General features: G+C 37.7%; 1 protein-coding gene across 1 annotated transcript; it reads right to left on the reverse strand.

Moving 5' to 3' along the window:
- Positions 1-313: 313 nt before the first annotated feature.
- Positions 314-12165, reverse strand: LOC140860837 (chaperone protein dnaJ 10-like). The gene is made up of 7 exons (XM_073263845.1): positions 12086-12165; positions 11582-11717; positions 11299-11473; positions 1468-1629; positions 784-962; positions 631-703; positions 314-531 (listed from the first exon to the last, which is right to left on the reverse strand). Exons 1-7 carry the CDS (start codon positions 12163-12165, stop codon positions 314-316), a joined length of 1023 nt encoding a protein of 340 aa, XP_073119946.1.
- Positions 12166-17937: the final 5772 nt, after the last annotated feature.

The raw sequence follows: 17937 nt of genomic DNA on the forward strand, positions 1-17937 counted from the left end.
GATAAATTATTACATTAGAATGGATTTTGCGCATATAGACCAAGTCTGCACTTCCAAACATTTAAACCTCGAAGCATTAGTTAGTTGAGAGCAAAAGTAACATCAATGTCCAAGATCTTATGATATCTCTACTGGTGCAAATACATCAATCGGGAGTCTTGTAAATGCGAATTTTTATATTCTAACAACGTTGATAATTAAAATGTTGGAAAAGTAGAAATTGTTTACTCAAACCTAATTTTAGTGTATGTTCAATGTAATTATCCAATCATTAGAATTGTCAGAATGAGACAAGCTCAACAGAAAACCTTCATCAAGGGGATAGGAGAGGTGGTGAGAAGGGAGAGGAAGGGAAAGGCCGCACCTGGTATGAATATGCATTGTACAAGAATTCTTCATTATTTGAAGATTCAGCTGGTGTGTTCCAAGAAGCAGCATTAGTATTTGGTTCATTTCCTCTCAGTTTGTGGAGTGGGTCACTTGACATGCTTACATTCTCATTTCCATTACTTGACTTCACTTTCTGAAGAACAAGAAAAAATCAAGTCATATCCATCTCCCATAATCAACAAAAACCCAAGAGGAAATTGGCAAGGCTTCAGATTTCATGGAATCTCTTACTTAGGAAATTTTTTCCAAGGGTTTTTAAGCCCTTTGCTCGCAGTCGGAGCTCCTCTTTCTTTGCACTGTTGTCTTGAAGAACCTAAGGAGCACATAAATTAGTGGCAACCATCAAATTTCAATAGAAAATTGTTGCAAAAAAGGTGCTACTCCAAAAAAAACCATCTGACAAACACGAGATATCGTATTCTCAATATCATCCACATTGAGCTTCCAGAGGGAGTCGATCATTAGCTTCTTGTGTGATTGCATGTATACCTCAAGTTCCTCCTCCGTGTAATTTCCTTCATCGCTGAGCTGCCGTTTCAAATCTTCTTGTAGTTGAATTAAAGCAATTGCACATAAGGATGAATTTTATGTCAGAAATGAAGGAAAGTGATGATAAGGCTCATCGAAAAAACCCGTGCACACTAAGAAGCTCCTCCCAAGAAGATGTAGCACAATTTTAGTGATTTTTCTATCCATATACCATATTACAAGTTTCCTATAAAATTACGTAATACCATATAGAATAGTGTTAGAACTAAAAACCTAAATACACATTCTTCTTGGGCTCAAACAACATACAAGCTTTTGAGAAACAATTTCTTAAATGTATTTCATAGTTTGCTCACTGTTTGGCCATTTTTAGATAGTATGCCTTCACACAATAAATTAGTCAAAACTAGAGATTAGTTCTTGACTCCATTGAAAAACATCATCCCGAAAAGCCTCGAGCAACAGATTTTTAAGGTGCCAGCTTTGAAGAGTAAATCTGATCTACATACCCATTAACATAAAAAACAAAGTGTACTTGATACAGGCAATGAGGCCTAGAAAATTAAATTCCATAGAGACTAGACTAACCTGTTGCAGCAGTTACTTTGGATTTGATGAAATGTCCTTTATTTCTGAACCACTCGGCAATAAATGGCACAGTACCCAAATTGATTACCTTCTTCCCAAGTTCTTTCACAGCTTGTCTTGCATAGATATAGCCGATCATACTCAGCATATCAACACCATAAGCTGTGATAGGACATTTTACCAGATGAGAATAGATTTGCTACAAAAGGAGTAATTGACTGATAGATGAACAGTAGTTAAGAAAGAAGAATGCGATTGGTAGCACAACGTGATTGAAAGTAATCCAAGTAAGCAACTTGACAAGGACCGAAACCATGTCAACCATTTATGTACCCCAAAAAAAATTCATCAGATATTTATGGAATTAATTACACATAAAAAATTATATGTTAGTAGACACATGAATCAATATTATTCTAGTTTCTCAAAAATCACAAAACCTACCGGGAGAAATATTGTGGTTCCATTAATCTAAATAACAAATTCATAAGATAAAATCCATTAGCTCAAAATATGATAATATAAAATGGCATCACCAGCATTGGAAAGCCTTGAAAAAGTGTTGTGCCAGTAATTCATCAAGAAGCCCACAGTTTGGGGGATCCAATTTTCTCAAATTATCAAAAGGTAAAGATCTGATTCACCCAAGTATATGTTGGATGTCGTACTGAAGTCTGCCACAGGATAATGCAAATGATTATTATCATTATAATAAAGGCAGAGAAGGAGAACTAAAACCATTCAAGAAACCGATGCATTACATTGAGACGTAGTAGCTGAGAAGATGGATAGTATAATTTTTTATCGCGCCTGCCATGCATCTGTCCTGTATGCCTTCTTCATCTTTGCAGTCCCCTGAGTTGTAACATTATATAACATTGTTTAAACTTTTAAATTTTGATATAAGTAAGAGAAGAAACATGAAAACTGTTGGAAAAACGTGTTCAGATCAATTAAGAATTGATACCCGGTGCAGCGGAAGTTTAAAAATTTTATTTTTATATATGGAACGATTCCATATCATGGGTATCAAAACTTTACGATTAAATTATGCAAGAAAAAATAAAATCACAATTAAATTTTTACCTCTTCAAGCAACGGCTTGATTATGGACACCAATAGAATTTAATTTGCTCTTCTTGTATATCCCGGGAACCGATGGCTTCACGATCAATCTCCGGAATTAGGTCCACGAACAGAAAATAGAAACCCTCTGATTGATTGCACTAGAAATCAATCAGATGTTTATCGAAGAGAATAAACAGATTTGATCTGTTAATTCGGAATGTAATTATTCACAAAAATCACAGACCGAATTTTCTCAAAAGGGACAGAGGAATTCGAAAATTCCCCTTGAATATTATGAGTGATTTTCGAAAATTTCAAGATGGAATTCTTATGATTTTCGAACACTACTCATATATTTATAGATAATTTCTAGACTAGATTAAGTTATTATTATATTAGGACTCTAACTCCTTAGGGCCTATAATCCATAACTTAAGCCCAACAAGCCAAGCCTGTTATTATATAAATTAATTTAAAATTCATCGTGACTCTTATTGATAAACTGATTTTATCAATGAATACAGAAACCATTTCTGCATCTTTTAAAGTCAAGATAATTTTTCTGAATCTGAATTCAGTGATTTTCAAAAATGTCCATCCCTATGTCAATTTAGGAAATTCCACTCCCTTTTAGTTAAGAAGTCCAACTTTTCTTTCATTAAATTTAACTATCTCAACGGGGTTTAGTAATCCATTACTTGTGTGACCCTCAATGGTTCAGGGATACAGCTAGCCGTGGGCTCACAACTCCTTGTGACTCGGAACAACAATTTCCGACTTGCCCAACGAATCATGGTAAGAGAGTCTAGCAACATCGCCCCTTGATTTCCTAGGTATCACTGATAGTGCCTGCAAGAACCAGTAGATTTTGGTTAGCGTACAGTACGGTCCCTTCATCCATATATCTTGATTGAATCAACAACCATTGGTGCATCGAAAGTCGTTCGAGATTCGATAACTATGCATTACATCTTGGAGATCAAATAGTGACATCGCATGTGTTACTAGGAAAACCGAGTAACCTAAAACACATCATGTACTCTGGCCAGAGATTTGTCACACTAATATCTCCTCAGATCGCATAGGATATCCACACTCGCAAGTATGTGGTGAATCCTTGACAACAAAGCATCGACTCCTATATGTGTCGTAACTGTACCCAATCCCGACACCTGATGACCCCAATAGAGTCGGTAAACGAGTCAAAGTACAGTACTAGCATATAGAGTCTCAATGATGTTTCAAGTAGTAAGGACTAATGGTGTACAACCAAAACCGCGGACTTTATCCACTCGATAAGTGATAACCACTTGGAAAGTCCGAATAGGGTAGTTCGATCATTCATCATATGAATATCCATTTTGAATGCTTTGAACATCTCCATGTCCATTACCAATGAAACGTGGTACTTGACATCACAAATGCTAGTCTCAATCTCGAGCGATCTTTATCCTTATTAGCGGACGGCTCAATTGACTAGGAACTGTTTAGAATATACAGTGACTATAAGATGTGTTTCATAATAGTGATCTCTCTTTATTCACTATCTCATCTTACTTACACTATATTATATTCAAGGTCTTTATCAAAACATCAATAGTATATCACAATATAACAATATGAAGAAAGACAAAGAAAATGCCATTAATGAATGTAAATTATATTAAACAAAGATTGTTTATACATAGAATCACAAAAACCCTTAGCCACAAGTTGGCTAACCGGGCACCCACTCTTTCAATCTCCCACTTGCCCTAAAGCCAACTAGTCATACTACGTAATCTCATTGCTTCGCGATGTTTGTCAAACAATGGTCCTGGCAAGGGCTTAGTAAGTGGATCAACGATATTGTCTGTAGAGGCCACTCTCTCGACAGTGATGTCTCCTCTTTCCACAATATCCCGGATGATGTGGTATTTCCTCAGTATGTGTTTGGATCTTTGATGAGACCTTGGTTCCTTTGCCTGAGCAATGGCACCAGTGTTGTCGCAGTACACCGGAACTGGACCAACAGCTTCAGGAATTACGCCCAACTCTTGGACGAAATTCCTCATCCAAACGGCCTCTTTAGGAGCAGCTGATGCTTCAATGTATTCTGCCTCAGTGGTGGAATCCGCTGTGGTGTCTTGCTTGGAACTCTTCCAAGAGACAGCACCGCCATTGAGCATGAATACAAATCCAGAGGTTGACTTCGAGTCATCCACGTCGCTTTGGAAGCTAGAGTCAGTATAGCCTTCCAATTTCAATTCTCTTCCTCCATAAACCACGAATATATTCTTAGTCCTTCTCAAGTACTTAAGAATATCCTTCACGGCTTTCCAATGCATTTGACTGGGGTTGGCCTGATATCTGCTCGTGACACTCAGAGCAAAGGCTACATCCGGTCTGGTAGATATCATCCCATACATAATACTACCTATGGCTGACGCATATGGTATGTGTGTCATTTTCTCTATCTCTTTGTCAGTCTTGGGACACATAGACTTGGATAGAGAAACTCCATGACACATAGGTAGATGTCCTCTCTTGGACTCATCCATAGAAAACCTTTTCAATATGGTGTCGATGTAGGTTGCTTGAGTGAGTCCTATCATTCTCTTAGATCTATATCTATAGATCTGTATCCCTAGAATATAGGATGCCTCACCCAAATCCTTCATCGAGAATATACCTGATAACTATATCTTTGTTGACTGCAACATCCCTACATAATTCCCAATGTGTAGGATGTCATCAACATAAAGCACTAAGAACGTCACCGCATCCTTAACTACTTTCTTGTACACGCACGGTTCCTCCGGGTTTTTGATGAAACCAAAGTCCTTTATTGTTTCATCAAATTTCTGGTTCCAACTTCTTGATGCTTGTTTGATACCATAAATTGATCTCTGAAGCTTGCATACCTTATGCTCGCTTCCCATGGATGTGAATCCCTCGGGCTGCATCATATAGATTTCTTCCTTAATGTTTCCATTAAGAAATGCAGTCTTCACATTCATTTGCCATATCTCATAGTCATACCATGCTGCTATGGCAATAAGGATTCTTATGGACTTGAACATTGCGACTGGTGAAAAGGTTTCCTCATAGTCAACTCCTTGTATTTGAGTATAACCTTTTGCTACCAATCGTGCCTTGTAGGTAAGTACCTTACCATCATGCCCAAGTTTTCTCTTGTAGATCCATTTACACCCTATTGGAACATTTCCATCGGGAGAATCTACTAAAGACCAAACTTGGTTTGTATGCATCGAGTCTATTTCCGACTGCATAGCTTCAAGCCATAAATTAGAATCCGCATCAGAAATTGCTTCCTTGAAGTTTCTTAGATCACATCCAATGTCGGGTTCACTTTGATCCCCTTCAAGAAGAAGACCATATCGAATAGGAGGTCTAGAAGTCCTCTCGGATCTCCTAGATATAGGCGTGTCCGTTGAAGGTTCTTGAGGTGTGTGGTCGTTATTTTGTATCTCGGGTTCTTCTCGAATTTCTTCGAGTTCCATCATCTTGCCTTTCTTATCTAATAAGAACTCCTTCTCCATGAAGGTGGAATTCCTCGAAACAAACACTTTTGTCTCATAAGGATGATAGAAATAATATCCGATTGAATTCTTCGAATATCCTACAAAATAACATAAGGTGGATTGACTATCCAACTTATCTCCCATTGTCTGCTTCACGTAAGCAGGACATCCCCAAATTCTTAAGTACGAATACTTAGGAGCTTTGCCATTCCATAACTCGTATTGAGTTTTATCTACTGCTTTAGTGTGGACATTGTTCAACAACAATACCGCCGTTTCAAGCGCATATCCCCAAAACAAAGGTGGGAGCTCAGTGAAGCTCATCATAGATCGAATCATGTCCAACAAAGTTCGATTGCGACGCTCCGAGACACCATTCAGCTGAGGTGTCATATGAGGAGTCCACTGAGAGAGAACCCCATTCTCTTTTAGATAGCTCAAAAACTCGGTACTTAAGTATTCTCCACCTCGATCCGATCGAAGTGCTTTAATACTTCTACCTTGTTTGTTTTCTACTTCAGCCTTGAATTCTTTGAACTTTTCAAATGATTCAGACTTATATTTCATTAAATATAAATACCCATACCTAGAATAATCATCAGTAAAGGTAATGAAGTAGGTGTGGCCAAATTTAGTACCGATACTAAATGGTCCACAAATATCTGTATGGATCAAATCCAACAGATTTTGACTACGCTCAGGCTTCCCTTTGAAAGGAGATTTAGTCATTTTTCCTTTTAGACAGGACTCACAAGTAGGTGGAGAGTTAATATCAGACATATCAAACATGCCCTCTCTCACTAGCTTGTTCATCCTCCTTGAGGAAATATGACCTAGCCTAGCATGCCAAAGGTTTTGCCGGGTTTTGACTATCGTTTTTCCTTTTATTTGTTGTTACCGGCTTATCAACATAATTAATTGGAACTTATTTTAATTTTAAGTTATATAGATCATTTTCAAGTTGTCTATTTCCAATCAAACATTAATTCTTGTAAATATTGCAAATCCCATTCACAAAATTACAAGAAAAACCATTTCTATCAAGCATAGAAATAGAAATAATGTTTTTAATTGAATCTGGCACAAATAAAACGTCTCTCAAAAATAACTTAAAATCGTTCTGCAAAACTAAATAAATGTCTCCTATAGCATGGGCTTCAACTCTAGAACCATTTCCGAGTCTTAGCTGGGTCTCACCTTTCCTAAGCTTATTACTTCTTGTCATCATTTGCAACTCATTGCAAATGTGAGATCTACATCTAGTATCCAATACCCAAGAAGTAGTATTAAGTAAACATTTATTTCAATGTAAAACATACCCTTTGCAGTTACGTTTCCAAAGACCGGGTTTCTTGCAATGATGACAAACTTTTTTAGACTTGTCCAATTTTGCATGTAACATTTGGCCTTGAGATCATGGTCCAACCATTTTTCTAGTTCGGCCAACCTTTCGGCAGTTACATCAGCCGGGGCTATTTTCGGAGAAGCCTTTTCTAACACTTAAAAAATATTTTCCGAACTCTGGACAATCTTAACTTATTGAACCATTCCATATAGTTGTGCCAGAAAGTTTGTTTTGTTCGAGAATTGAAACATGTGGATTACGAAGATTCATCATAATGATATACTGAGATGAAACAGACAATAATCGATGATTGTTTAATTAATTTACTAAGACATAAAATATGGAGAATTTTAATTTTATGAATTACACTCCCACTATTTTAACGATTTCACTACCCTCTAGTGAAAACGGAAAACTCCTTTCCTTAATGGGAACATGGAGTCCAATTGACAAATCATAGTCCCGAATAATATCAGCCAATCATAATTTTCAAAAGGTAGAGCCCAATTACTTCCAAAGTAAACCCCATGTTTTTACCTTATGTCCAATAAGGGCCCAATAATATGACGCCGTTTATTGTGACATGTCAAGATAACCCATCAATATTAAGTTGTGATGGACGGTCGCCATGTGGATCCCCCAATAATAAGAGCCAATCCCATGGGAGTTCCACCCAACATACAACATGTGTCGATCCAATGTACAGCTTTCCGACGAACGGGCCACCCCAATAATATGAGCCGGACCGTATCCGCGGGTAGCATCTCATACATTGATCGTTGTGGAAGGTAGGAACATTTAAACAATATTTTAAATTTCCTTTTATAAATCTTGATATCAATTTTAAATCATATTTAAAATGAGGGATTTTTAATTTTTTTTAAAATTTGTCTCATCATGCAATTTATGTATGCTTGCGGAATTCATACAATTTAGTCTAAACATGCATACATCAATAATATCATATATTATTTAAGGGTGATCGATCCCATTATCTAATCGACCTGTGGTTGCCAATCACGAGTCTAAGTCCAATCCTAGGTGATATGAAAGTATGCAATGCAATCCTATTACATTGAGCTTCCATTTACATTTCTTCGGTCTTTATCGTTTGTTGGGCCCACCGTTGTCTTCAAATCTTTATCTCCCACTAAGTCTAACAAATTTACAATAAATTTCGATGACAAGTAGGGGATACATATTTAAGGGGTGGGAACGGGCCATAAACAAAGCCCATTTTTTATTACAAATGACAATTCAAATTGGGCTATAAACCAAGCCCATTAATAAAATCCAACAACAATAAAACCAAATTTAAATTACCTAACATACACCTAAAACATTGGTCATGGCAATCGATCATCCCTTATCCAATAAATAATTCAATAATTAAATAATTGGATAACATGCAATGACATCATAATTAAAAGATAAAATCAAATTTCATCTTATCCTTTCATAAGATCATAGCTTATCATCAATTGAACCAAAATAATTGATTTTATAAAATCTAATTTAACGAATAAAATTTATAAATTTTCCAAAAATTCAAATTTATACAAAAATCAATTTTAAAAATTTCGTACTCGAACAATTCGATCTGATGCCTCGTGAACCAATCAAAAACAATTTTCGATCGGACCAAAAACTAGAATTTCAAAATTTCAAAATTTTAAAATTTTAATTAAAAAATGAATTTTAATTTTCCCGTACTGCCCGGGACATTCCCGGGCAACCCCCTCCTCCACGTGGGACAAGGCTGCCCACGTGGAGGCGGGCAGCTTCGTCGCTGCCCGTGCGCTGCCCTGGGCAGCGTTCAGGGGCAGCGACGATCGCTGCCCCGATGCCCCTGTTCCGTAAAAATTTTAATTTTTAAAATTCGTTTTGTTTTCAAAAAACCGAGGCCAAATATTTTGTACAATCGATTAATTTAATCGTTTGATCTGAGCAACCTGGCTCTGATACCACTGTTGGAAAAACATGTTCAGATCAATTAATAATTGTTACCCGGTGCAGCGGAAGTTTAAAAATTTTATTTTTATATATGGAACGATTCCATATCATGGGTATCAAAACTTTACGATTAAATTATGCAAGTAAAAATAAAATCACAATTAAATTTTTACCTCTTCAAGCAATGACTTTATTATGGACACCAACAGAATTTAATCTGCTCTTCTTGTATATCCAGGGAACCGATGGCCTCACGATCAATCTCCGGAATCAGGTCTACGAACAGAAAACAGAAACCCTCTGATTGATTGCACTAGAAATCAATCAGATGTTTATCGAAGAGAATAAACAGATTTGATCTGTTAATTCGGAATGTAATTTTTCACAAAAATCACAGACCGAATTTTCTCGAAAGGGACAGAGGAATTCGAAAATTCCCCTTGAATATTATGAGTGATTTTCAAAAATTTCAAGATGGAATTCTTATGATTTTCGAACACTACTCATATATTTATAGATAATTTCTAGACTAGATTAAGTTATGATTATATTAGGACTCTAACTCCTTAGGGCCCATAATCCATAACTTAAGCCCAACAAGCCAAGCCTGTTATTATAGAAATTAATTTAAAATTCATCGTGACACTTATTGATAAACTGATTTTACCAATGTACACAGAAACCATTTCTGCATCTTTTAAAGTCAAGATAATTTTTCTGAATCTGAATTCAGTGATTTCCAAAAATGTCCATCCCTATGTCATTTTAGGAAGTTCCACTCCCTTTTAGTTAAGAAGTCCAACTTCTATTTCATTAAATTTAACTCTTTAAATTTAACTATCTCAATTGGGTTTAGTAATAAATTACTTCTGTGACCCTCAATGGTTCAGGGATACAGCTAGCCGTGGGCTCACAACTCCTTGTGACTCGGAACAACAATTTCCGACATGCCCAACGAATCATGGTAAGAGCTTCTAGCAACATCGCCCCATGATTCCATAGGTATCACTGATAGTGCCTGCAAGAACCAATAGATTTTGGTTAGCGTATAGTACGGTCCCTTCATCCATATATCCCGATCAAATCAACAACCATTGGTGCATCGAGAGTCATTCGAGATTCGATAACTATGCATTACATCTTGGAGATCAAATAGTGACATCACATGTGTTACTAGGAAAACCGAGTAACCGAAAACGCATCATGTACTCTGGCCAGAGATTCGTCACACTAATATCTCCTCAGATCGCATAGGATATCCACACTCGCAAGTATGTGGTGAATCCTTGACAACAAAGCATCGACTCCTATATGTGTCGTAACTGTACCCAATCCCGACACCTGATGACCCCAATAGAGTCGGTAAACGAGTCAAAGTACAGTACTAGCATATAGAGTCTCAATGATGTTTCAAAGTGTAAGGACTAATGGTGTAGAACCAAAACCGCGAACTTTATCCACTCGATAAGTGATAACCACTTGGAAAATCCGAATAGGGTAGTTCGATCATTTATCATATGAATATCCATTTGCATGCTTTGAACATCTCCATGTCCATTACCAATGAAATGTGGTACTTGGCATCACAAATGCTAGTCTCAATCTCGAGCGATCCTTATCCTTATTAGCGGACAGCTCAATTGACTAGGAATTGTTTAGAATATACAGTGACTATAAGATGTGTTTCATAATAGTGATCTCTCTTTATTCACTATCTCATCTTACTTACACTATAGTATATTCAAGGTCTTTATCAAAACATCAATAGTATATCACAATATAACAATATGAAGAAAGACAAAGAAAATGCCATTAATGAATGTAAATTATATTAAACAAAGATTGTTTATACATAGAGTCACAAAAGCCCTTAGCCACAAGTTGGCTAACCGGGCACCCACTCTTTCAAAAACGAGCAAGAATTTTTTTTTATAGACCCACTGTTGTATTGATATGTGTAGAGATCATTGGGAGTGTCGATGTAATGAAGAGCCAACAACCAGTGATACCGGAACTTCATGTGATCCGCCCACAAGCACACGCTGGCAAGATCACCACCCGCGTAGGCCGGCAAAAGCCACGACACTGCATCCGCCGCTGCTTCGCTTAGCCTAGGCTGCAACCAATATGGGAAAATCATTAACAAGAAATGAATACCTTGTAGCTAGCAACATGGCACGTCATAAAAAATAATAGCGAGGAAAGGCTAGTCCAAAACTGAAACCTGAGCAATTCTGCAAATGATGAGATGACCATCGATTTCCCATCCTTTGGCTACTAGAATACAGACAAGTAGAGCTACAAATAGTAGAAATTGAAATTTGGACTCCATTTTTGCTTCTCCATAGCAACAACGATTACTATAATGCAAAAATACTTTAAAAGTTCCAAAAAGAAAATATCTAAAATTAATAATTAATAAAAGTATCAAAATATCACCATAAATCCGATCTTCGTACACAATCATATCTCTACAAAGCGAGTAAAGCCATAAACTTAGATTTCCGAAAACTTTACAAATTCAGCTCGTCGACACATGAATACAAAATCAATACGAGACCAAATCAATCTTTGCAAACATAATCTCACCTGCAAGCTCCGAATCATTTTCCAAAGCAACGATATCGATCCATCCGTTAGTAAAGTGTTTCCTCGGAGCTGAATGAGGCGAGGAGTCATCTAATCCAAAGGTCCCGCAAATTAGATTCGGTAAGTAATGGAGAAAAACCATCTATGTTTTTCGGGGCTGTGCCTCCCAAGAGAAGACTCCACGGCAGAGCAAGCGGCGGAAATCTGAGGCAGAGACATCGCGGTGGCCACGACGCTCAAGGTTGAAGATGAAGATAAAGAGATTTGAAAGAGGGGGCGACGGGTTTGGGTAGGGTTTTCTCTCCCCTCTTTTTTTATAAGTATATGTGTATAATTTTATGAATAAAATATATTAATTAAAAAATTAATAAATAAACAAAGACAACAATTTTATAAAATCCGTTGTCTTTTGTCATAAAAAATACGCATAAAGACAACGGTGAATAATAATCGTTCTAGATAAAAAAAAACGCTAATAGACAATAGTATTTAAAAATCGTTGTCTAATACCCTTAAGCCGTTAATTTTTATAAGAAGAAATGATCAAAGACAACGGTTTTCATTAAAACCGTTGTTAAAGAGTAAAATTCAACAATTTTGGCAAAAATTAGTTGTCTTTATAGTGTTGTCTATGACTATATTTGTTGTAGTGTTTAACTTTAACTTTGAAAATTCCTCTGTGAATTTATTTCCTCGATTGTGACCCTCTTTCTTTTCGATCAATGGCTAAAAGACTATGCTGGCAAGGACGTAGAGATCTCTTCCGTTGCCACATTGCCCCTTTACTCTTATTTGGTAGGGGAGCCGAGATGTCTCCCAGCCGCACACTATACGTCTAATTTGGTAGGGGAGATGATATGTCTCCCAGTCGCACACAATACGCCTAATTAGGGGAGCCAAGATATCTCCCAACTGCACACTACACATCTAATTTAGCATGGGAGCTGACATGTCTCCCGGTTGCACACTACATGTCTGATTGGCAAGTAGTCGAGGCATCTTCTGCCCGAGATTGCACGTCTCGTCACAATCAACTCACTTCATTCAAAAACTTTACTTTAATTCAACTTCAAACTTTTACTTTACTCACATCAATACAAACATTCACTTAAATCGAGAGTGAAAAGGAATAACTCAACTTCTTTAAACTTTACTCAACTCAAAAGATGAAAAAATGTCCTTGAAAACCCAAATTCAAAGGATGAAAATATGATTTGAAATCAAGGAAAGCATGATGGTTAAGTGGTTGCCCCTAAGCTAGACTAACCAACCAAGACACACCTCGAGCATTCAAATCGTAAAATCCATAATGACCTCTAAAATCGGTTTGATAAAAATCTATTGGCAAGCGCACCAGGTCAAGTAATAATAAAGTGGACAAAGGTCCAGATATCGAATCCACAGGGACTGTATAAATATGACTACCAGAATATGATTATTCCTACTTAATCTAGACAAATTAATAAGAGTGATTTCAGGATTTTAAACTAAGAAATTAAATTGTAAATAATATTCAACTCAAAGCATAGCAGAAATTTTTGATTAAAATTCAATTTGGGAAAAACTCGATCAAGGACTCACGTAGGTACCAGACAATTCATGTAACAAGTAGTAGATTTAAGACATCAGACTTAATCTTAATTCATGGGAATTTTTCTAAATTATTCAAAGGACTATTTCTAGAACAATCAAACCTATTCAAATATTGACGGATTAATCTTTCATAATTCTAATCAAATTTGAATGCATGACGAACTGTGAAAATTCAGTTTACACCCAAACCGCATAATGAAAGCAAATTATATTTCTAGTTGATTTTACAATATGTTGAATATCGAAGTGATCAAAATATAAACCTCCTCTATCGAATTGGAATCAATTTACATGCAAGCAAATAACTGGCCAGGAAATTCACAAGACAAATATAAATTCGATAATCAATAAAATAAAGTCAAGTCTGAAAATTCTCGAATAAACAAATCAATTTTTCTACATAAATTGTCTGGCCCAATTACGTGGCCTTGATCGAAGAAAAACTACTACTCACTAATAAACATAATTAATCAAACAAAGTCTAAAACCATAAACTAGAAAATACGAGAATAGAAGAAAACTGGAGAAGTGTTCAAGAGCAGTCGCCTTCAGCCTTCGCGTGCAAAAATCAAATGACAAAAAGTCCCCAAAAAGATCATAAAACTTCTATTTATAGGGTACGCTCCAATTAAAATCCTTTTCAACCTAAAAATTCTCGAAAAAATAGATTCCCGAACTCGTGCCCGCGCCTGGTTTACATCTCGCGTGCGTGCAGTGTAACAAAACAGAGGCTATAACATCCTCTCGTGAGCACGCAAGATAGCTGCTTGCCTGTGCCGGTGCTCTATTCAACGTTGCTGGATTTTTCTTCTGCGCGTGCGTGAGGAAGAAGTTCGCCCGCGCGCGTGTTGCATCTTTGTGCAACTGGATTTTTCTATGGCGCACGTGCGAGGGTGTAGTCCGTGCCTGCGCGAGTCTTTATCACAGTTTCCTTTTAAAAACTCCATTAACCTACAAAAATCAACTAGGAGAGTAAAATGCATGCACAATAAATAAAATACAAATAAAACACATGAAGTAAAATAAATGCATGCAAGAAAACCATAAAAATGACACAAAATAAAGCATACACAATACACATATCAACACCCCCATACTTGAACCTTGCTCTCCCTCGAGCAAGACATGCATAAAAACAATTCAATAACGCAAGTATGAATGAATCATGTACAAGATAGCCTCAGACGAGCTCTACTTCATTCTCCCAAAAACCAAAACAACTTTCGATTGTCAACAATACACTGTCAGTTTAACATAAACGTGTGTGTGTGCCATGTCATTCCAGTTTCGTGCAACTTCAAAAGAATCCATCCTAAGAATGTTTAGCGACCTATGACAATTCGATGCAAATATCACAATCCAGCACTCCGTCATCTCAACAATCCAAAACAAAAACATGCACTTTCTTGGGATTTAAAACATACCTCATGATTTTGCAATTAATTTTCTTATGCCCTAATAATTACCCGCAGACTTAGCTATAACTAAGATAGGATTAGAATTTCAATCCCCTCGTCTATAGCCCGGATGGAGCTACAATCCCATTTAACCCGCAAACTTAGCTATGGAGCAATGATTAGGATTTCAATCATTGTCCAAGCCCGGATGGAATCGCTATTTTAGAATTTCAAAATTTTGGTAACCCCATGGAATCCTCATACTTAATCAAGAACAAGGGATTAGGATTTCAATCCCTCACTTCTATTGTTGTGCAATGGTCAAACAAACACTAATATCATCAATTACATTGCTACACTACACTAGTCTAACATGTGTGCTTAATATGATTCACGAGTCAACCAATAGTTTTTCATGTTCAATCAAAAGCAAAAAAAAATTTCCAAAAACAATTTCTTTATCAACTCAATCATCATTGGCTACATGCATCATTCGACTCGCATAGTCAACACAAACAACAACAACAAAATGATATGCATGATTACGAACAAAACACAAAAAAACTAAACCAAATGAATGCAAATAGAATGAACACAAAACATGATAACTAAACACCCGCTCCCCCCCCATACTTATTTAAAGCATTGCCCTCAAGGCTTCAGAATACACATAAACGACAAAAGAAAACACAGTCAAATGCAACAAACAAAATGCGAAACAAAAAGAACTCCCCTGATGACTAATCTTCTTCTTCTTCTTGGTTGGAAGAATCCTGAGGTGCAACTGGAGGAAATTGTGTCGGCATGTCAGACTGGAACGGGAATGGTGGCGGATAATGAGGCGCAACACGAAAACCGGAAGTATCCAGCCCCAACTGAGTCACCATGTTGCGCATCATGTCTTCAACATTTTGGAGATGAGTGGAGGTGGCGTGAAAATAATCCATGGCATAATAGTTGAAGGCAGAACTCTCAATGGTAATATCCTGGGCGGTACGGCGAGGAGGTGTTGGCGGCCTCGGACGAGTGCTAGAGGAACTCCCAATAGGAGGGCGGCCGCTATGAAATTCTAAGTTGCGCTTTTCTTGCTTGGAGGTGGCAAGGGTCTCATCCACAGTCTTAAAAGGTGGCAGCCATTCCTCATCCGGACTAATCGGCACATCCGCTTGACGACAAAGTGTGGTGATGGTGTGGGGAAAGTAATGACCACCGACGGAGTTCGCATCGAGTACACAATGGAATCATGGATGATGCCACCCACATCAATCGGTCATCGCCTCGTAAGTGCATACACAAGAATAACTCGATCCGACTGTACGTCAACAATGTGTAAAACTGGAAAAAACCATCGGGCTACAAAAGCATACCATAAAGCCGGCTCAAGCTTTAGAAATCGCTCCGAAAAGTGAGTGAACTTGATAGGATCGTGCCACTGTGCACCCGCATAACACAGCTCTCGCAGAATCAAATTATAATCCTGGTTAGCCTTCAAATTCCTAAACAGACTGTCATCAGCAGCTGGTGTATCTAAAAACTTATTCAACGTCTCCGCATCAAACAGAACAAGTTTCCCACGGACAAAGGCTTTAGAATCATCTCGGGCTGGGGCATTGGCATAAAATTCCCGAACCACCGGGACAATGGCGGGTTCGGGCACTTTGCAAAATGTATTCCATTTACACTTGTTAATCCCCAATTCAATATTCAAATGACAATCAAGAGATATGCCACGCTCAGCAATTGGATTACAATTGAGTCTAGCGTGTTCATACCTCTCTTGGGCCTCCCGAGATACGAAGCGATTGGAGTGTACGGCGGATGAAGATGAGCCAACGATGGAATGTCGGGATGAACGGGATCTTTTGACTAGCATGGTGGTGGTGAACAGCCGAAATCAGAGGCGGCAAGTGGTGGCGCGGCGGTGGTGAGCGAGAAACAAACAAATTCTTGATGACTTGACAGAAATTCGCGGACACCAACTTGAATTTTGGCTTGAAACTCTAAAGATCTGCAAAATATGGGGCAAATTTAATGGAAATTTAGTGTTAAATAGGAGATTAGGGAATTGGGGATTTAGGGTTTATGGGAGAAGAGGGAAAATTGGAGAAGAAAGATGAGGAAGAAAGACTTAAGCCCCGTCTTTTTTTTTTTTGTTCAGACTTGCTCGCGCGCGCGCGAGAGAGATTCTCGCGCGTGCACGAGCTGGCGATAAAAAGCTTCTAGAATCGGCAACTGCGCACGCGCAAGATGGAAATTCGCGTGCACGGGCCCAATGCTGCAATCTTTTGGAAATCTGTTATGCGTAGGCGCGAGAATATTTCTCGCGCGCGCGCGACTCATTGAAACAGAGGCTTTGCGGGCGCTGCAAACATAAGAAAAAACAATTAAAATAAAAAGACAGGCTAAAATAAGAATTTTATATATAAAAATAAATACTGGGTTGCCTCCCAGCCAGCGCTAAATTTATAGTCTATAGCCCGACTATACCTCTCTTTCATTAATTTGTCGGGTTATGCAAGTCGACAGTGGTCTGTGTTGGATCCACGATACCACCTCGATAAACTTTTATCCTCTGCTCGTTGACTTTGAATGCTCCTGTTGAAGGACTATAAATTTCTACAGTACCATATGGCATCACATGCTTGATAGTGAACGGTCCTGACCATCTCGAACGTAGCTTTCCTGGCATGTGCTTCAAATGAGTTATATAATAAAACATTTTGGCCTACCTTGAATTCACGTGAGACAATGCGTTGATCATCCATTTCTTGGTTTTTTATTTGTAAATCCTGGCATTTTCATAGGCATCTAACTTAAGCTCCTCAGGCTCATTTAATTGCAACAAACGCTCTTCACCGGTAGCCTGCACATTAAAATTCAAAATTTTAGTAGCCCATAGTGCTTTGTGCTCAAGTTCAACAGGAAGATGACACGCTTTACCATATAACAACCTAAAGGGAGAAGTTCCTATGGGTGTTTTAAAAGCAGTACAAAAAGTCCA

Source organism: Henckelia pumila, chromosome 1 (assembly GCF_033568475.1).
Source record: "Henckelia pumila isolate YLH828 chromosome 1, ASM3356847v2, whole genome shotgun sequence".
NCBI classification, from domain to species: domain Eukaryota; kingdom Viridiplantae; phylum Streptophyta; class Magnoliopsida; order Lamiales; family Gesneriaceae; genus Henckelia; species Henckelia pumila.